General features: G+C 42.3%; 2 protein-coding genes across 3 annotated transcripts; one reads left to right on the top strand and one right to left on the bottom strand.

Annotated features, from left to right (window-relative positions):
• Nucleotides 1–1,059: 1,059 nt before the first annotated feature.
• Nucleotides 1,060–8,679, bottom strand: LOC115621734 (elongation of very long chain fatty acids protein 7). Its single transcript, XM_030515465.1, has 4 exons — nucleotides 8,570–8,679; nucleotides 2,527–2,610; nucleotides 2,266–2,456; nucleotides 1,060–2,196 (listed from the first exon to the last, which is right to left on the bottom strand). The coding sequence occupies exons 2-4, from the start codon at nucleotides 2,582–2,584 to the stop codon at nucleotides 1,501–1,503; spliced, it is 945 nt and encodes a 314-aa protein (XP_030371325.1). The 5' UTR covers nucleotides 2,585–2,610; nucleotides 8,570–8,679; the 3' UTR covers nucleotides 1,060–1,500.
• A 3,630-nt stretch (nucleotides 8,680–12,309) lies between these two features.
• LOC115621733 (adiponectin receptor protein) lies at nucleotides 12,310–17,468 on the top strand. 2 transcript variants are annotated; one of them, XM_030515463.1, is made up of 8 exons: nucleotides 12,310–12,447; nucleotides 13,153–13,557; nucleotides 14,589–14,723; nucleotides 14,798–14,896; nucleotides 14,966–15,318; nucleotides 15,380–15,681; nucleotides 16,196–16,275; nucleotides 16,343–17,468. In XM_030515463.1, exons 2-8 carry the CDS (start codon nucleotides 13,192–13,194, stop codon nucleotides 16,475–16,477), a joined length of 1,470 nt encoding a protein of 489 aa, XP_030371323.1. In that variant the 5' UTR covers nucleotides 12,310–12,447; nucleotides 13,153–13,191; the 3' UTR covers nucleotides 16,478–17,468. The 2 variants fall into 2 exon arrangements, with proteins under 2 accessions (XP_030371323.1, XP_030371324.1); XM_030515464.1 differs by lacking the exon at nucleotides 14,589–14,723 and having other exon boundaries at nucleotides 12,311–12,447.
• The last annotated feature ends 4,778 nt before the right edge of the window (nucleotides 17,469–22,246 follow it).

The raw sequence follows: 22,246 nt of genomic DNA, 5'->3' as shown, positions 1-22,246 counted from the left end.
AGCAGAGCAGCCGAGCAGCCGCGCAGCCGAACAGCCGGTTTGAGAACGGTTTTGATGATGGCCATGATCTTGACCACAAACAAATTCAATGAAAACATCGAGCAGAAGCTGCTTTGAATACTTACCTTTCTAGCTGGCTGGGTGGCTTGGCCAACTTTTCGGCTCGTTTGACAACGATTTATGTATTGCTGTGCTTAAATTAGATTTTCGATTTCGTTTTATGCTGCAGAAGGTTTTTGTTTTGAATTCGATTCTCCAATAAGAAAAGCATATGCGAAAAATGTTGCTGCATACTTTTAGGCTTGCCCTGAAGAAAACGGATGTTCAAGTGCTTCGCAGCTCTTGGGGCTCACCCCTTCGCCATTAACAAGAGGCTTATTCTTGAAGCTTCTTCGGCGGCTTTCAGTAATTCGAGCCCAGACAGATGCCGGGCCTTAAGCCAATGGCCAACACTCATTAGCATATGCATATGTTGTAATTAATAGCGCTCATCTGTACGTGTGAGTGTCGCATAATAATATGGCAAACACTACACACAGCCACACACACACACACACACACACGCATATACAGAATAAACATGAGAAGATGTTTACTTGTATTTAGCGCATTAGAAATTCTAATTTGGCTGGATGTTTTTTCCAATCAGAGTCGCCATGATGTCTCAGCATTTGAAACATTGAACCGGTTTCAAAATAAAAGAAGGCAAGAAACAAATGTTATTGCATAGCTGCTAAGCAAGCGCCGCGGTCGTCCAAGGCATGAGTATCGATAAAGAGCGAAAATCTTTAGAAATTAATGGAGGAGCATTTTTCATGCGCTTGGCTATAAAAGAATCTGGACAGATTGGCAATGCGAGCCACGCGCCGTTTTATTTTTTTAAAGAATTTTTTTCTTTCATACTTGTAGATGTTTGGGCTCCATCCTCGAAATGCTGTCATAAATAAATGCATGTGTATGACAAGAGGAACAACAGGTTTCTCAGTCGGCTGTTGGTGTTTAATAGTTGGTGCTAAGCAAGTTCTAGAACGTTCCCCACATCCCGAATCAAATGACTTGTTTAATATAAAATTTATGTTTTATTTCTTGTTTAAATTTGATTTGATCTTGACCAATGTTAAACTTGAGCTGAGTTCGTTAGACGTGTGTAAGGTTCCGATGCACACGTTCACACAAACACACACACATGCATACACCAACTCATACAACAGCACATTCATGCACACAGACATAGAGACACACACACACACACACTCGCTCGCTCGCTTACTTATTCTCCTAGGTATTTGGATGTCTTCTTCATTTTCAACGTTTTCCTTTTGTCACAGAACTTTTCATAGGCATAGTTTTAGATGTAGATTTAGATTAAGATATATAGATACATAGGTATGATTAGACTAAAGCCCCATGGACGACACCGCGGCACCGCCACTCTAACAAACGTAACATTATTGCTATCCTAAAAGAGAATATCCCGCCGAACCCATCAAGGGATCGTTCTCATTCCGCCTTCAAGGGTTTCACATTGTTGTTGTTCAGATCAATGTAGGGCTTGGTCTGTCCGAACTGGCTTGGCGTGCAGCCCATGCCGCCGGCAGCACGCAGTGCCGACTGGGCGAAGTTGCTGCCGCCATTGCGGACCGCGCCATTAGCACCTATGCTCTTGCCCTTGTTGTAGGTCTTGCGGTAGAAGTTTCCGAACAGATAAAGGAAAATGATGGTGTTGCCGACAAAGAAGAAGGTCAGCGCTTTGGGCATGTTGCAGCCCTTGGCTGCTACGAGGAGCATGTAGCCGAGGATGAGTACAAACTGGATCAGCTGGATGGATGTCATGTACTTCTTCCACCACAGGTACTTCTGGTACTGTGGCCCCATGGCGGCGACCATATAGTAGAAGTACATGATGATGTGAACGCCCGAGTTCAGGATGCCAATGATCACGCCTTGCTCACCAGGCGCGTACTTCAGATAGCCCCAAGAGAAGAGCACCGTGATGGTGTGGTGGTAGACGTGCAGGAAAGATACCTGGTTGTTCTTCTTGCGCAGCACAAAGAAGGTGGTGTCCAGCAGATCGATGATCTTTGAGAAGAAGTAGAACCAGGCGCCCGAGTAAAGAGTGAGATTCTGATCGCGAGTGCGATTTATTTCGCACTTCTTCGAGAAAATTGAGGCCACTACATTGCTCTCCTGAATGGACTGTGGAGTAAGGGAGAAGAGATGCGATTCTCAGGAGCATGTTACGCACGCGAAGCGGCTCGAACTTACCGTGCGACACATCCAAATGGAGTAGCACACTTGGAAGGCATTATAGAACACCATAATCCGCTTCAGATCCATTGGCTTGCGATTCTTCATATACTCGGGTCCGATCTTGAGCACAAATACCAGATAGAGCAGCACAACGCTGATCACGGGACCGGGAGATCCCATGAGGAACCAACTGTCCACAGTCTCATCTATTCGGAGACAGCATTAGTGACTTGTTCATCTTTCTGCCGATAGCTGATCGGTGGAGACGGTACTTACCCACACCCTTGGACAGGCCCGAGATGCGCTCATTGAATATCTTTATGTAGGTCGTCATTGTTACTGGCTTGGCTCGCAAGACGACTGCAAAGGAAAGAGGCGATGTAGGTGCTATAGAAATGTATTTAATTTGGGCTTTCGAACGCGCTTGGCGTTCGTTTTCGTTCGCCTGTTGCTCGCAAATGTCGCTAAAATATTGAATGAACTATTCTGATGTTGCTGCTTAGGAACAACGCTCACGTATTAGCTGTCTCTGTCGCAGTCGCAGCTGAGCTGAGCCGAGCTGAGCAGAGCAGAGCAGTTGATTATGCTCGGCGTTGGCTTGAGGCGCAATGTGAATATAAAATTGGCCACATTGCACGCACATATTTTACTTAATGAAAAGCAGAAAAGGCTAATCCAATACACAGCTTGGGCTGCGTTCCCAAATCGCCTGTTGGATGACGCGATTGGCAGCCAATACGTCAGCATCAGCGTCAACTCAAGCTCAAGCTCAAGCTGAAGCCGAAGCTGAACTGCATAGACTAGGCCTGGCCAGGTTAGGCCACTCACACTCACACTCGCACTCGCACTCTCAATGCCATTCGCAAAACAAAGTTCGTGTATAGTACAGAGTCAAGTACATGTTATGTGTTTGATTATGATTGCTATTTAAGAGTCATTGCAGCCGCCGCCAACGCAGCAGCCAACTCGCTATCAAATACCAATAAAAAGAATTTGTGTTATAAAACAAAACGAAAACGAGGCGCACAAAAGTTGGACAGCTTCTTAGCATTTTCAGATTCTAGGCTGCACGAAGCCGCAGCCACTAAACTAGCTGCCGCCTGACCGCAAGTCAATGGCTCGAAAACCTGAACAACAAAAAAGCCGAGTCGATGAGTGTGCGAGTGTGTGGCACTCTTCAAGGCTTCGTCTCGGCTTAGAAGCCACAGCTAGAAGTGTGAGTGTGCGAACCTGCCTTGGCACTAAAGTTAGATAACTTTGGCATTCATCTGGCTCTAGCTCTGGCTCTGGCTCTGAGTCTGGCTCTGAGTCTGGCTCTGTAGTTGTGACTTCACACACACACACTCGTGCTCGTAGAAGAACACGATGTAGTTTTGTAGCTCGGCTGCTGTCGCATAAAATGGCGTCTGTTTGGGTACACACTGGCAAAGTTCTAGCCACCTCGACTATATGAGCGTACCTTTGATATTAATAGCCATGGCTATAGCTTATTATTATGGTTATTGTTATTCAAATTGCATGCGGAACAGGAACATCATTGAAGTTATTTGTAGATATCGGACCAGCAGTCTATGTAAATATTCAAGAATTCTAGTTGTAGTCGCTGAAATCAATTACTTAATGGCCACCGAACTGGCGGAGCAATTAAACGGCTTTTGTTTTAGAGCACACGTCCAAGATTAGATGAGTAGCTTGACTTCCGTTGTGAGATTGGGAAACTACAAAAGACTTACTCAGTAGTTCGGCCATTCAAGGCAATTAAGAGTTAGTCTGTGATTGATTACCAAATCCACAGACTCAAAATGTGTAGCTTGGCGAATTATTTTGTACATTGTATGAATGGGTGACAGAAAACACAAGAAAATTTGAATTTTTAATTCAGACACACATTCAAACTGAAATTGTTGTAAAACACAAAATGTAAAGGCCTCCTCTCAGTGTAACTATGTAATAATAATGTAGTTTTCATTCGATTTTTACTGATAAGTATACCTAATCTGATTCCATAATATATTTTGGGGATCTTAATTAATTATACACTTCTGTCAAAGGTGCCCCACGAGCCGGCAAAACTAAACAATTGATTAAAATTAAAATTTCGAAAACAACCAATACTCTTTAATGCAAATAGCCTATGCTGTTTAATTCAGAATTTTTCGTTGAATTTCAATTAATGTGAAGTCCGCTGATAATTTATAAACATTACAATATACTCTCTATTGCTTTTTTCACTTCAACTTTTGGGCATACACGGCGTATGCGCAATATAGGAGAGCTTGCATTTGCCACGACTCTGTGCCACAAACTGACACATTTACAGCAGAGACTGTCGCGTCAGTCAGCTGCTGGCTGAGCTCATGCTGCACTTCCCTGCTGCCCCGCGCCCCTCCCGCCACTCCAAAAGCGGTCAGCCCTCCATTAGAATGCGAAGCACGTTCGTCGTTCGTCGTTCGTCGTCAGCGTTAGCAGCAGAAGAAAACGGCGATGGCGATGGCGACAGGCGTCGAACGATTGACAGGGGAGACAGGAACAAACAGTAGAGGTTCTGCGGCATTATCACAGCCATAAATGTACCGCATGCGGCTGCGCAGCCTTCTGGCTGCCATCTTGGAGCGGTGCGCGCCATTTACGTGAATTGTGCTACAGTTTTGTAAAAAGGCCTTTGCCTCGACTCAGCCACATGCCGGACATCGAATCGACTGATCGACCGGTCGGCGCATGTCCATGTCACTCAAAATTCTTGTACCCCCGGCTACGAGTACATAGACAACGTGTCTTCCGCGTGCGTCGTCATTATCGTAAGTTGTCGGACGCGCGCGCCTCATTTGCAAAAATGTTAAAAATAAAACAAATACAAGACAAGAGACGGGCGCAACACAATTAAATTGTATGCATAATTGATTTTGCGAATTTTGTACTTCTGCTATTCGTTGTTGCTTCTGTTTTTTGTGCTATATTTTCGATTGCTTTTCTTTTTGCAACGTTGCTGGAATCGCTAAAAGCAAAGCGCTACAAAATGGTACACGATTTTGCCATATTCCTCTGCCAACTTTTATACTATTATTATCATTATTAATATTATTTATTTTATGTTCATTGTATTGAGCGGTGCTGCGCGGCCATTAAGCGATAATCGAAGCCAATAAAAGCGATCAAACAAATATGTATATGCGAGTATAGTGAGCAGCGGCTGGCAATAGCTGACTAATAGCTGATCGGTCTGTCTGTCGGTCGGCCTGTGCCTACATGTTTGAATTATTGGTGAGTTGGTGTGTTTCTTTGGCTGCCTTTCCATCCAGTTACAGTTCACACTAGTCTGCAAATGCATGCGGAACTGGAACGCTCTTCAAAGCCCTCCAGGCGGAAATAGTTTTACAAATGTAGATTCGTTATGGATTAAAAAATAGTTGCCGGAACAAAGTGTATTTAAATAAATATGTAATGTGCCAGATATAACAAATGTAGTTTATGGAAATGGCAACAATCTCGACTGTTGTCCAAATACAAATGGCACTTAGTGTACTTCCTGCTCCGTTTGAGGAAAACGCCCCAAAAGTGCGCTAATTTGTGCAACGAAAGAGCCCACGAAGCTTGGCAGCTGAAGGTTGCCACCAAAGTCTAAGCCTTCGAGGTTCTTTCGCATTAAGATTAAAGAGAGATTAAAAGCAAATTACAGTCAATCGAGCCAGAGGTGGTTCCAACTTATTGCATTTGCTTGGCTTGGCTTGGCTGAGCTTGGCTGAGCTTGGCTTGGCTTGTGATTGACGCTGGGCAAATAATTGTAGGCAAACAGTGACAAATTTGTTTTCATTTTCACAGCTGACAGAATCAACATCATAATTATCTTCATTATTGGATGGTGTTGAGTATACTATACAAGTATATGGATATAGATACGAGTATGTGTGCAGAATAAGTCAGACAACGGATGTGAATGGGAATGTGCGGCTGTGTATTGTTTTGAATGCTGTTTGCCGTTTGCTGTGTGTTTTGTGTTGTGTTGTGTGTTGTGCACACACATGGGATGGCGAGATTTTCACACGCATTTGTCAAGTGCAACGTGGCGTATGCGCAATGCGTTTGCCTTATCTATGCATATAGTAATAAATCGATCTATTGTCGCTTATAGAAAACAACCCATAGACTTTGCACACGTCTGGATACCTCAGCTGTGCCCTGCCTGCTATATTCTGTCGTTCTCTGCATTGTTTTATTTTATCGTATTTTTCGTTATTTAATTTGTTAAGTCGGCGTGCGACGGTGGGGGCAGGGCAGAGGTTAATCATTTAGTGTTGGCAGTAATTTGAATTTCTGTAAGTCGGGGCTTGTAAGTGCATATTTATGTGCACATGGTTGGTTACTACGCAAATTAATTTTCGCGCAGCGAGCGCAACATTTTGAACTTCACGACCAAGAGGCACTCGAAGCGAAGCAACAACTAAGACAAGCACTTGTCCAGCTACCTGAGACGCAGACGCAGACACAGACACAGACGGAGACTTAGACCTGAGACCTGAAACTTGAGCGAGCATCCAACTCTGTACCTTCTCTGGCTCTGGCTCTGACTCGGGCTCTGGCTCCGCTTCGACTTGCTTCGATTGCTAAATCCGTGCCTTTGTTGTGTTGCGCTTTTAATTACTTGGCAAATATTTGACACGTTAATTGGGCTTTGGTTCGGGCCGACGCTTTCAAATCGAACTGTAACGCTCATGAGACTTTGTCGCCGGGGAATTTGTTTTGTTTCGTGGGAATTTTGCACGTGCTCTGCAGGTTTTTGGGGCTAAACCCCATTGGCTTGGCCCTGAAATTGTCGCGTACACGCACAGTACGGATCATCTATGGGCTAATGTGGCAATGAGATGGTCTTCGGTCTTTAGCCCATTGCATTGCATTGGATCGCAGATAACGGACGTTCGAAACTAAACTGGCAACAGAAACTACATGAGGGAATGAGTTGCCACTTATATGAAGTATATACATATATGCCTATCTGGGAAATAACAATCGATATGGCCTGTTCCTTGTATTTGATTGAATTATGCTTAATATATGCTTGTTACTGAGCTATTGTTTTAAGTACGAACTTAAGTACGAGTAATTCGATCGAATTCGAGTCGGGAACCTCACCGAACACAAAATCAGGTAACAATTATTCAAAAAAGTATTTACATTCTGCAGTGTTAAGTATTCCAATTTGTATTGTTTCTAATTCCCGATAATTTGCTTGACATAAGTACTTTCAAGGCAAAGCTATAGTTCATAGCTATACACTATAGTGCTGTGGCCAGATTGGTTATTCAGTTGCACACAAATCTGTAAACCTTTCTAGTAAATTATTGGCCGTCTGACCGCAAATTGGCGCCAATCGAATTTGCATGGAACTCGCATGATTTTCTGTTTCTTAAAGTCAGCAGAAAGTGGCTATAATGATATATAAATATATAAAAAAAGTAAGTATTAAGTACCAAGCACCGATAGGGCTTACTTTTCCAAATCCATTTATAGAAAACTGTAGATTTGGTTGAATTAATTTTATTGCATTGTATAAAGTAGGTTTAGCCTCGAATTTGGACACATTATCACTTTTTTTAACTAACAATCAACAGCTTGACATATGACTTCTGAAATGTGATTGTGTGAGTCTTAATCGTTGGCCATTTTGAATTGGCAGTCAATGACTTCAGACTTCGGCTAACTATTCACGATTTTAGCGGTTGGGTGCAATCTTCATGCAGCTGCTGGCCGTGTCCAAGTGCAATTGAATTGCCATTATCGATTACAAGTTCAAAACGTTTAGTTTTCGGTCGCCAGCAGCCAGCAGCCAACAGCGAGTTGGCAAACTTGGCCTTGGCCAAAAACTGGCAGAGTGTCCGCCCGGTCCGCCCCTCGGTTAACTGCCAACCAACCAACTGGCAAGTGAGACTAGTTTTGCAGTCTAATCTAATGTGCGCATGCATGTGTGCAGCTTTGGGTTAAGGTCAACTAGAAAAATCAGCCAGAGAGCGACAAAATGGCAGCTAAAAAATTGCTAAAATAATTGTTAAGTCAGCACGTTGCAGCTTTAAATTTTAGTGCTCGGTTAGAACAAAAAGTGAAACCAATATACTGTATTTTAATTTAGAATCCCGTTTAGCTGTGGCCAATTAGCTGAACGGATGCGTTTCAGACTCCAGCCAGCCGGCATTTCACATTTCAATATTTAAAAGGCTTCACTAATTTGCTAATTTATGCAAAGCAGCCTTAATAGATTTCTGAGGAGACAGCCGCGCGGCTGTCACACTTTTTTTTATGGATTTATGCGTTTCAGACACTTCCGTACCTTTTTTAAGTGCACTCGTTTGGGGGGTTTAACTAGAGTTTGTCGATATTGTCACACACACATACACACAAACACACTGGAGCACACACACTCACTGTTTGGACACTGCTGCTTGAGGAGTCTGTTCGGAAAACCGTCAACTGCGGACGCCAAGAAGACACTAATACGGAGTTCTACCCGCTCAGGTGTATAAATAAACAAAATGATCGGCCGCTGAGTGTCGTCGAGCACCGAGCGTCGGCGTTGTCGTTGGCGTCGGCGTCGGCGTTGGCTTCAACTTTAAGAGACAGCGGCAGCGAGGCAGCTGTCAGAATGCGGGCGCCGACGCAGACGCAGGCGTCGTTTGGCAAAACCTTTTCTGCTTCTTCTCCCTCTTCTTCTTCTTCCACTGCTTTTTGCATGCAAGTCCGCTTTAATGGCCGATTTTCGTTTGTTGCTGCGCTGTTGTTATCGCTTTTGGTGGTAAGGTCAAGTTTGAAGTAATTAATGCACGAAACAATACACTTAACTGTGTATATGTAAAGGTATATGTGTGTGCATGCGTGCATGCGTGCGTGTTTGTGTGTGTGTGTATGTGTGTGGAAGAAAGCTCGGCGTTGGTTGTTGCGGATTTTGCCCAATTTACACTGTTGTTGTTGCTTTCATTTGAACAACAAGTTTATTAACCCCAACATGTTGCTGTTGGCCGTGCGGGCGAACGCACAACGCACAACGACAACAACAACAACAAAACTAACAACAGCAGTGTCTGTGGCAACAAGAGAAGCGCTCCATTGATTAGCCATCGACGTCACGTCAACAGACACGTCTGCCCATGACTCAATCGGGCTGTTAACTATGTTGACACACTACTCGGCTTTAAGTTTTTCTTTTGTCATGCGTCCCGCACTTGCGCAAGGCTTGGATTTGGTTGAGATCGGGGTTGGGGTTGGGGTTGGGGTAGTCGATGGGAGAGGGGACAGGGGGTCACATTCCACAGGTGGGAACTACAAATAGGGCGGATCGGTTTCACATACTTTCCCCGCAAGCTCTAATTGCCACTGCAAATGTTTGTTCCAATTGGGAAATTGCTTAAGCCGAAACAGACACAGATTCATCTTCCGGGTCTTCATGTTAGGCTCATTGATTAAACATAAACATGTTTATTAATGCTCTTTAGCATGTATTAGCGTTGGTTCGTCGTTCGCTCATCGGTTGTTGTTGCTTTTGTCTTTTGTTTTCTCTGCCGTCCCGCTTCGCCAAAAGTCCCTGAACTTCAACGGCGACGACTGACGACTGACGACGAATACCGCTACTGAGCCGGCTGCCTCTGCTAACGGCAATCGCAGAACCGAGCATCCTTGGCCGAGTTCAGTTCGGTGTTAAGGCTCATCAGAATTAGCCACCTTGTTGACCTGGTTTAGTTCTCAATTGAAGACCTCAGAAAATGCGGCTATAATCTTCTCAAATTGAATTCATTTCTTAACAATATTAAATAATAATAGTCGGGGAGAAATGGGATACATTACATTAATATACTTCCTTGCAATCAGTTGTCAAATTTAAAGTCGCTGCACTTTTCAAATATGTTGTTTATGAGAAACATTTTGTCACATCCCCTACAAAGTAGAGATGAGCTTTATCGGCCCGGAACGACACGGCCACGAAACAGGCTTTTTAAAGCACGCAGGTCACAAATTTGTCGTAGCCCGGCCCAGCACAGGTGAACACGAAATTTATGACAGCATTCATGACATCGACAGAGAGTGGAAATTTTAATTATACACATGTGCTCGTATATGGTAGAACTATCATTAAAAGTGCCAAAATTTACACCTGGCTAACATTTTGAACTACCCTGATTTCCATAAACGGAATAATGACATAATTTTGCTCACAATTTTCCGAAACATTTCAATTTAGAAATTCCCGCATCGACCGAAGTAATCAGATTTTCAAAATTAGGATCGAACAGTAGAAGTATACCAATGCGGTCTGTTGCGTCATTTTGTAATTGTTGTTTTGCATTTGCCGATTTACATATCCAGGCAGGATATCGTCCAATATTGTTTAAGCACATTATTAATATTTACTGACACATCTATTGAAATGAAGCAAACAACAATATTCGCTGTGAACATAACAATTTGAAGAGCATTCGTAGCTTAGTCCACTTAAGACTTAGTATTTACTATGATTCCGTTGTGATGGAGAAAATGTTAGACCTTCCTCAACACAACTCAGTTTAATTCTGAAGTATAGATTCGATTGCGTTATCTAGTATGGTTAATAATGCACGATAATGTCTGACTAATATAAGTATATTTTTTCCCACTTTGTATAGAATATGATAATAATTAGATATTTATCTCATTAATTTAGATTGTTAGTAAAGTAATTGAATAATATATACATAAAATATAATATATATATATAAAAGTGCTTTCTATTTCCAAAAGGTCTTCTGATGAAATTGAAATGGAAGTTATGGGAAATATCCAACGCTTCTGCTGAAATCGATCGTAACCGGTTGACCCTTTAAGTTGATGCCGTCAGAACAATCTACGCGATAATGAGACAGACTCTAATGACAACTAATGAAAACAAGTTCATGATTTGGGTATTTCTCGATGGAGGTCTTACTATAATGTGATTTTGTAATGAGATTTTGTTTACTGAAAAACTTTGATGTATGAGTTATACACGCATATTTATTTTTGTTTTTATTCTTGTGGCACTATAAAACCAAACAGATTATTGTATATTACATACACAAATTAGTCAACTTCATAGTTTCTGAAGAACTTACAACAAAAAATGAGTAATGTACGAGCTTATGTAAAAGTTTGAAAATCTTTTCTGTTTATAAACGAAAGCTATACGGATTGGATATCCCTACCTATGGTATTATATGATAAAATTTGAGCCAGTTTGGACCACAATGTGTATTGCTAAACTGACATAGAAACGATGTGTTTGAATGTTATATATGGACGGGAAATTAAATTTTGAATGATACAAACGGTAGAAATTAACGTGAATTCCAAAATTACTTAAAATTTCATGAAGAGGTCACCATTCATAAATTCACGAAACTTCACGAAATCTCAAAATCTTGTATGAAAAACACCGTAATCGTGAAAAGCTGAACGTGTCAAAAAATAATTACAATTTTTGAGGCGTGCGTGCCCAAAGTTACAACTTAACAATGCATTTAATAGATTGTTAAATTTTTGATATACTTGTATTTTAGTTTTGGGAGAAGATTTTTATGTCTTGATTACATTTGAACAACTTTAAAACTATGAATTTGTTTTGATAAATAATGTCGGATATTGTTGGGTCTGCTTACTAAAAATTAATTTTCTCGTTATGCACAAATATTTTGTACTTTTGATTATTGCAAATTCGTATATAAAGGAAATAAAATCCTTAATAAGGCTCTAAATCACGAATGTTAAAAATGAAATTAGGTATCTTATTCAGATACTCATTAACTAAACAAAAGCTAAAACTCTTTCGAATTTGCCGCTCTTTCTGTACTGCCTAATATTAATCACATGGGGTTACACTCTTTGTCGCATCCGAAACCTATGATATGGTAGCGCTGTTCGAATTCGTCGCAAGCGACGTCTCCTCAGTGCTGCCAACTCGCGAAATGCTCATGAAACGCAAAAATCAATTTGCCAAGCTGGCAGGGTGATGTTAATAAGGTTACCCTGTTCTTTTCGTTGTTAAGTACGGTCGGTCTGTTGTCGCAGTGCTTCATATAATTCATTTAATTCTTTTGTTTAAAAATTTTTCGTATATATACAAAATCATTTGGTTGCTAACTTCAATTAAGGTTAGAAAAACCTACGATTGAAGTTATTGCACTGAATATCGCTCTACTCTTACAAGTAAGTGTCATATAATAGGTGAAAACTGTGCCATGGCCTAAATAATGGAAAAAATTGCGTCTCCAAAACGAAACGAGTGATATTTTGTGCTGGAAATAAATTAGGCACGGCATTGTGTAGTTAATGTGTGTTAAACGTAAACTCTAAATGAGATGAGGGCCCGTGACGTCTGGTCAATTAATAATTGCTGGGAAACGAACGCGATACAAAACCACCTGCGCTACAACATCCCTTCCTCCCCTCACAGTCACATGAGCAGGAGGCGATGAACGCAACCGCAGTCTGTTACACACCACTCCAGTTGGTGGCACCAAACACATGTATATGTATAAAGTTATCCATATTTGTACATATGTATGCATATGTAAACAGGATTAGGTAAAAGATGAATGGGGCATGTGAGTGGCTTGTTGCGTCTCCAAACGCTTTTATGACACGCTAAACGAATCGGCTAAGTGAAAAAATAAACTACCCAACGTACACTCACACACAGACACACACGCACACTTGCAAGATACAAAGGTCAATTATATATGAACTAAGCACTTTGTTCGTTGCGATAGGTAATAGGTGCTTCGACAATTTCTACGACGTGGACGTGCACATTCTGTGAATAATAACAACAAAATAATTTGTAATCAGACAAATTTGAAACCGACACACCTCACTCAAAATCCCATTATTTTTCTTGTATATATTTTTTAGAAATTTCGTTTGGCACTCCAACCGTTTGCGGCCCAGACCATGGAATTCGAATCGGCTAAGAGCCTGCTGGAACGCGACGTCTCAGCCAATGAGTTGAGCGTCGAGGCCAGTACCAGTGCCACCATACCGGCGAGCGAACTGGATTCGCCCGTGCACTCGTCAGTGGAGGTGTTAACCACGACGACGACCGCGGCACTGCGCAGCGAAAACAACGACGATGTGGAGGACATGTTCGAGCAAGTGAAGATGATATTGCGCAAACGGCGCGGCTGGGGTCCAGAGGATTCGCTCAGCCATAACGACTTGGATTTACTCGGTGACGATGACGACGAGCTGGTCGAGGAGGATGATGCTGGCTGCCCGCTGCCCTCGACCCCGGAGGATACACAGCTCATTGAGGCAGAGGTAAGTTTTCGGCGGCCATTCCCCATGTCCCATGTCAAATGATAGCAACAAATTGAGTTACGTGGAAAGGAGCACGCGCCTGCTTTTCAATAGCTTTGACCCGTTGGTGCGTGGTTATCGCTTGGTCGATAGTGGTCGAAGAATTGCAAACGCATTCGAGTGCGATGGCATAGTGCATTCATTTACAGTCAATTGAAGGTTGTCGCGTCGTAAACGTCGAGAACGAAGGCGATGATAAAATGGAGAATTAGTCGGTGGTACGGGGCCCTAAACGTAGACGTGAACGGAAATGTCTGAGGCGCGACATCTATTTCTGTGTTTTGTTTTTGTCTTTTGCCGGCCAATCTGTGTTTCGCGCCATACCCTTAACTCAGCCATCATTGGGGTACATTCACAATCTGGTAATGTATGTGAAGAGCATAGTTATTTAAGTCATGTGGAGGCAGTAATCTTTTCACTGAATTATTGAGAGTTTTATGTTAAAATTGATCAATAACCCCAACGATAACTGTTCTATACTTTTAGGCAGAATATGCCAACGTAATGAAATTCCCTGCAATTGGACCGATGTTTACAATATATGTAGACTTAGTTAATCTAAAAATAGTTAGGAACTGGTACAGTGTATTTAATAGTGGACTAAATATATTCGCTGTATTTTTTCGCAATTAGTGTTTTTGCTATGAATGCTTCTTTCACTTCAAGGCCAGGTGCAGATTAGGCCAAACGAGGGGCTTTGGGCTCCGCATCGCGTCCGTATAAAGGGAGGGCAACAAAATAGCCGTCAACAGCACTTGATTGCAGATGAGAGCGCTAATGCTAACGGTGGCGAGCACTCTTATCTTATCGCCTTACGCGCACGCTTGTTTTTGCGAGCAATACTCGTATTGAAACAAACTGTTTACACACACAAAACATATACATATGCGAATAACAGCAGTCACAAAGTGCCAGCACAGTTCGTGCCGCGCACTTTCGTTGGCCCGTTGGATCGTTGGAGCATTTGTGTTTGATTTACTTTGGTTTTCAAGATGCAAGAGCCCAGGAACAAGTCCGCGTCCGAAGTTGTTCTGAGCGTGCAGGTGGACACGGCAAACCTACCGCTCGAATCCTATAGAAAACTGCAAGACGAGGACACTGTTCAAGCTCAAGCAGGCGAGGAAGATGTTAGCTTCTGTCTTTCGAAATGCGTCATAGCTTTCTATTTGTATATATAATGTCTTATCTGTTTGCCCCTTAGATGACGGAAGTGCTGAAGGCAGGTGTGCTTTCAGACGAAATCGATTTGGGCGCTTTGGCGCATAATGCTGCAGAGCAGGCCGAGGAGTTTGTGCGCAAGGTAAGCAGCATTATCATTAGCCGTACGGCATTATGGCATCACATTCTAATCATTTCTGTACGATCGCAGGTGTGGGAGGCCAGCTGGAAAGTGTGTCACTACAAAAATTTGCCCAAATGGTTGCAGGATAATGACTTTCTGCATCGGGGCCATCGGCCGCCGCTGCCCTCGTTCAGCGCCTGTTTTAAATCTATATTCCGGCTGCATACAGAAACAGGCAACATTTGGACACATCTGCTTGGCTGCATTGCTTTCATTGGTGTGGCTCTGTATTTCATATCTCGACCGTCGGTGGAAATACAGACACAGGAAAAAATTGTTTTCGGCGCTTTCTTCATGGGCGCCATTATTTGCTTAGGATTCTCGTTCGCTTTTCATACGTTAAGCTGTCACTCGGTAGAGATTGGAAGACTGTTTTCAAAGTAAGTGCGCCCCAAATTACGATGATCCAAATGAATTCATATCGAACTTACTCCTCTCCAGGCTAGATTATTGTGGAATTGCTTTACTTATTATGGGCTCCTTCGTCCCCTGGGTATACTACGGCTTCTATTGTCATTATCAGCCCAAAGTCATATATTTATCAGTGGTCTGTGTACTTGGCTGCCTCTCCATTATAGTGTCGCTGTGGGACAAGTTCTCCGAGCCGGCTCTGCGCCCACTACGCGCTGGCGTTTTCATGAGCTTCGGCCTGGCTGGCATCATACCGGCAGTACACTACAGCATCATGGAGGGCTGGATCAGTCAAATCAGTCGCGCCAGTCTCGGTTGGCTTATACTAATGGGTAAGCATGTATAATATAGGAGCTACCACTACTAATTGTAACTAATACTATACAAACGTTTTGTAAATCTGAGCAGACTTTATTTAGAACTGGTTTTTGTAAAAATATTAGATTTTAAAACAATTGAACATAATTTAAATAATTTAGCGGCCTTTCTAGACCGAGTTGGTGTTGAAATAACAACCGTATTAATTGCACAGCAAATATCATTAAATAATGGCATCAAAGCGCTTCCAAAGCATCCCCTCTAAGGGATAGGACATCACTAGAGCAGACGTTGGGTCGTTGAACGTAGCTTTTGAATATTCGCTTATTGTCAGCCCTTATCGAATTCTACAAATTAAATTTCTAGAACACTGTGAACCTTAGTATGTGCTGGCTACATTCTTATCTGTCTCTATTGATTGCATTGCAAAAATATGTATATTTGTGAACATTAGAGTGTGTATGGGTTACATTCTTATCTGTCTCTATTGTTTGTATTGCTAAAATATTGTATTTGCCATAATTTCAGGCACGCTCTACATACTTGGCGCTCTGCTGTATGCGCTGCGTGTGCCCGAGCGTTGGTTTCCCGGCAAGTTTGATATTTGGGTAAGGTCCTTTCCTCCGACTGGCAGAGAAATTAGTGATCTCTACTAATCGATGTTGGTCTTTGCAGTTTCAATCGCATCAGCTGTTCCACGTGCTCGTTATTGCCGCCGCCTTCGTGCACTATCATGGAATATCTGAGATGGCTATGTACCGCGTCACCGTGGGCGAGTGTGCTGTGCCCATCGAGCCCATTACCTTCTGAGGAGCAGCATCGGAAACAGCAGCAGCAGCAGCAGATCTTGTTAATGCAGAATTTTACTAAAGACAACTTCGAGCAGACGCCAACCCATAGCTTATACCAAGGAACAGTCAGCATATAAGTCCAAACATTCACAAACACACACACACACATAAAACTTCCATACATTTTTGCATACAAACATACTTAGAAGAACTCCGCAGAGGAACCGGAGCGACTTAGCCAATTTGTGCAGTTTTAAAGCCGTTTTAGCGTTTGGCTGACATCTGAACATTGTTATATGGTTGATGCATTCAGCGCCGCGCACAGCCTATAGTCGATAACAGACGCTCATACACATACTTACATACATATATACACTCATATACAACCATAAATACATACATACAGATATCCTTATATCGAGTAAGATCAAAGTTCTTGCATTACAAAATATGTAGAAAGAAGCGTTTATTATAATCGAATGAAAATCCGCAGTAGCCTAATTAATATACTTACAATGTATTTCTAAAGCAAAATTTGTTTATTTTTAGTTTACGTTTTGAGTGTAGTGGGGACGCTGGTACTTAGCTGAGCACAGTGAAGGAGCTGCCCTTAGTGGCTTCGCGTCTCAGGGCTTAGTTTGTGAAAGTAAATGGAAACGGGAAACGAGGGACCAGCAAGTAGCAGCGTCTCTTTGTTGTTAATTTAGTAGTTTTAATCCGTAGTTTTATCTTACCCATGCATGCGGCTGAGACTAGACCTAGACTCGATGCATCTGTTCTGAAAATGAACATTTTATGTGGGGTCGAAATTGTTGTATTCTCTGCATTCAATTGACACACAACACACACACACACAACACACACACACACAGAAACACACACACGCAACTATGCAACAAGCCCATATTGCGGCTATCATAGCGTTTGCTTCTGCAGAATATCTTACCATAGCATATGAGTACAAGTAATAACAAACAACAGACAAAGCAATAAAGTGGATGAGAAGACTACAGAGCAGTGTTTTTGTTTGATTCTCCGATATGGCGTCGAACTGGACGCGATTAAAAACGCGAGCGTCTCGCACGCGGCTCTCTAGCAAAACAGCTAGCCATGAACGACTAATTTGTGGAAAAAAAGCAAAACTAATTAAAGCAACTGAAAACATCGATTTATATGGCCGCCGATGGTGTCTAGCCATGCTTTGATTACGGTTTTAGTTTCGAATTTAGTTTTGGTTTCTTTTTGGTCGTTTTTTGCAAGAGTTCGTGCCCCTCAACCGATCTGTATACGGCATAGTATACAAATTGGCAGTATCTGTGCTGCAGAGCGGGCACATTGGCAGGTCGTGAGCTCAGTAGATCAGATGCCAGCCAGAGTCGGGTCTTTGGCTCGGCGCGAAGATGACTGGCACATTCGGTTCAAAAGTTGACTTTGACCCGCTTGAACAAGTCAACCGTGGTCTAGTCTGCGGATTCTGCTTTTTGCGGTTTCTGTTCTTTCGTGATGACAGAAGTTCCCGATATGGCCAAATCCAGTGGCGCGAGTGGACTTTGTTCAAAGCCACTCTTTATTTGGCTGACGCTATTCCGTCAATGATTTCTGAATTTCAAGTTCAACGGTTTGCTCGTTTCGACCAAACAGGGCGAACCTGGTGCGGAAGCTAAGCCAAACAGTTCCGGCCCAAAAGTCGGCCAAACAAGCCAAAAATTGAGAGCAAACTAGTTGAAGGTGAGGCTGAAGCGATAAGATTTACAAGATCATAAATTAAAGCGCTATTAAAGCGTCTACTAACTTACCTGTTTATTACTGCGTCGATGCTGTCAATCTAGTTGATTCACCCAGAGGTAGGCGGCCTATCTGATTAGATCTCAGCAATGTAAATAGCTGGAAGCTCAAGCCGTAAAACGGAAGTAGGGCGCAATCAAAATAATCAGTTCATGGCAGAGATAAGCACATCTAAGAAATTCGCTGATTTTTTCAAATAAATAATTGATTTATTCTTTAGGTTGTTGGAGTTGGTGTCTAATAGAACGCTCAACCGAATAGTTTAGGAGTATTGCGGAATTAAACTCACTTAACAATTTCTAGCTACATAATTGGCCCCCATTCTGAATGGCTAAGCACATTATTTGATAAGGCATGGCAAGATATAGTATACAGTGAAACCTCTCTTTGCCGGACACTCACGGTCGGCCAATTTTTGTTCGCCCAAGGGGAGTGTCCGCATAAGGGGATATTTAAAAGGTACCGATACACCGATCGAACGTTTTGGAAAAAGTGTCCGCCGAAGAGAGAGTCCGGATAAAAGAGGTGTCCATTAAGGGAGTTTTCACTGTAGTATGTCAGTCAGAAATGGAGATCCAAATCGCACTCGCCCTCCATTAAGTATATATAGGATTGTAATATAAAATATTATATTAACTCATGCCACTCAAGAACCACTCAACAGAACCTGAAGCCGAAATTGAACGTTTAAGGGAAGAGTCCTATCATATGGTCTTATATTACATGGTCGGATAAGGATGTTGTGATCCGAGTGATGCAATATTCTTTTGGTGAAAATATAACTTGGATCATTAAAGTAAGTACAAGAAACCAGAAAACTTGAAACGTTCCAAGTTCCATTATATTGGAGAAATCCGAATGGAAAGCTGTTCATAATCTGAAGATTCTATCAAATCATAGTATGTTTGTCGAATAGCTGCCATAGGAATGATTGGTACAATGAAGCTTATGCAACAGCAATAATTGTCACGGGTGGGCAGAGAGTATTGAAGAGTCGGTCTGGCGCGCCTTTAACGTTCTACCTACCTGTTGGACTCTGTTGTTTTGGCGCTGGGGCCATGACGCATGACGGGAGGAATTCCAAACGCGCTGAAAACGATATGACTGAGGAGGAATAAGTTGTAGTCATGCCTGATGACGAAATGCAAAATAGATGGTACGGGAACTCTATGGTTTATTTATTTTAAGTTGTTGGTGCAAGTAGGGCAGTGAAGTGTATACAGCTTCGGCGCATTCGCATCTAAGCTCTTTTCTGATCTTATTTATCCAGATGCGGGGGCACCAAACAACAACTGGTTATGGTAAGTAGCTCAGCAATCCAACGATCCAACGGCCAACTGACCAAATTGCTTGGTTGGATCGCATTTCGCGAGCTCGAGTGCAAGACGCGTGCGTGTTTCTACTTAGGGTGGACCAGATACGAGCAGCACCTGCTGTGGCAGCAGTTGTTGTTGTTGTTGTTGCTGCGCTTGGCTGAGCTTTCACTTTCAATTGTGAAGTGCGCGATGCACGCGAACCACAATTATTGTCATTAGACTTAATTTCTATCACGACTTTGTTGACAATTGGCGTTTGTGGCAGCAATTTTGTGAGTCACTTGGTCGAGTAGAAGGGCCCCACACACACATACACATATGCACATGCGAGTACACATGCACGCATATACATACATACATATACATATGTACATGTGTATATTTGCGTATGCGGAAGTGTTTTGTTCGATCAGCCATCAACAGTCGACACTCAATTGTAGTTCAATGCCGTCGCTCATTGCATGAAGTTCATGACACCCTCCCTACGATGCTTTTGGGTTTCATTGCTTCAGCCGTTTATTAATGATTTTCTGCAGTTGATTTCAAGACACACACACACACACACACACATAGCACACACAGACACAGGCATTGGATACACCACAACTGGTCTTAGATATCGAAGGTTTCCGGCGTTTAAGTGTTATGGTCAAGGCTGAATCGGCGACTAGTGCGGGTTAAGCTTCTGGTTCATTGATTGCTAATAGGCATAGCACTTGCCAGCGACATTCTCGTGCATGTAGACTATTTCTACACCCAGCCCGATCTGCTGCGACCCTGGAGGAGTTCCCTCCTGCCCACCAGTGGAAAGAAATAATAACGAACCAAAAACGGACAATGTTATGCATAAATTGGGTTTTGATGTACACAATTGCTACAAAAAAAAGAGCGAGCAGAATTTTTTGTTCATCGCATTAGCTAGCAGGTGTGTGTAAGTGTGTGTGTGTGTGTGTGTCTTGCAGACATTTACAAACAGCGGAGCGATGGCGTTTTCATGCAAATGCTGTAGCTATGGAGCGGATGATGGCTTGTCAAGTTCAAATACATTAAAAGCGTATAATGTAGGAATCATCAACGCACACACACACACACCACACACACACAGGCATACAAACATGCCAGTTGGCGCAAGAGACTGCCAATTTTTTTCATCTGTTGTTATCTTTTATAAATACAGCATACAAATAAATAAATAGAAAACAAAACCTAATCGAATAAGTCGTTAAATGAGCATTCACAAAAAAACCAACAACAAAGCACACACACACACACAGATACACACACAGAGATACACAGCCAATGCTCACATATGCGCCGTTGGCTTTTATGGTAAACTGGCGCAAGTTTGTGCTTTAAGTCTTTTGTTTCCGCTGTGCGACATTGACTTTGAATTTGATTGAGTCGAGAGTCGTCAGCGTGCGAGAAGCGAGGGAGACAACAATGTTTTAATTAAATAAAGCTGCTTTAATGTCAGGAATATGATTTCATACGAAATGTGTTACCTCAGCTTGCAAGACAAACGTTAAGCAATACAAGTACATATATAAAAACCAAACTTGTTTATTCAATACTTCTCAATAGGGATATTTCAAGTCGGATTTTATCCAGAATGAAAGCGAATGAAAGCTAAAGCTTCAGCCACCATTCTTTCCGAATACACGATCTTTAAATCGAGTATAATATAAGCTTGTGATGCCGTGGTATTTAATTTGAAATCAATTAAATGTCGGCTTATTTCAATAGTCATCGAATGAAAGCTTCTGAATGCGCACGCAAACTCAGAAGCCGCATTTTAGAATCGTGAAATATTTAGTATCTTCTATCGGGCACTTTTGATTTTGCCACGCACGCTTAGTCGTTCCCATCACAGTACTGAGTTGTTTATCAGCAGCGTGTTGTTGCTGTTGTAAGTGCTTTTGTTGCTGCTGCTGTCCAAAATTCAAATGAGCGGCGTGTGCCGCCCCAAAATAGCGTCCCAAATGGGCACGATCGGAATGCGAAAGTGTCGGGCTGACCTTCAATATGCGGAAGGGAAGCTCAACTAAAGCTCAACGTGTGTCCGAATTGGGCGGGCGAGGCACAAATCTGTGAATGAACGAATCGATATGCAAGCTGATTTTTATGGCAAATGCGCCGGCGTTGAGTGCGACTATCGGCAGCAGCTATGGGCGCTGGCTTGGCACAAAATAATAAACTCAAACATAAAGTTGTTATATCTTTTAAGCGTCGATGATTGTAGCCTTCTCGGCTGCTGCTTTTTTCAATAAACTACACTTTGCAAGCCAATAATTATTTGGTAAGTATTCAAATTAAGATTTTGTTGATTTGTGTTTGTCTTAAAAGCTAAGTCGCATATCTTTTCACCATCCATAGCTATTACCGGCTTTGATGAATTAGTGATGGAGCATCAAAGCAAAGCGTGATTGCACTCCCCCGGTTCTAAGCAGTTTTATGTTCGCGAGTCGAATGACGCTGTATACTACATCCTGGTTTATTACACACGATCTCTACTGCCAGCTTTGGGGAAGTACTTGTGCCAGCAATGTGGACATTATTCAACGAGTGCAATCCAGAATCTTTAGAATTATCCAAACATATTCGACAAAGCACTTACTCTGCAAGGTAAGTAGATACTTAGAGGGAGTCTACAGAAAAAACTGCCAACCGAAGTATTTAATAAAGGATTC

This window comes from Scaptodrosophila lebanonensis, unplaced genomic scaffold (assembly GCF_003285725.1).
Source record: "Scaptodrosophila lebanonensis strain 11010-0011.00,11010-0021.00 unplaced genomic scaffold, SlebRS2 tig00000024-arrow-pilon, whole genome shotgun sequence".
Lineage (NCBI taxonomy): Eukaryota > Metazoa > Arthropoda > Insecta > Diptera > Drosophilidae > Scaptodrosophila > Scaptodrosophila lebanonensis.
This window is presented reverse-complemented; position numbering and strand designations above follow the sequence as displayed.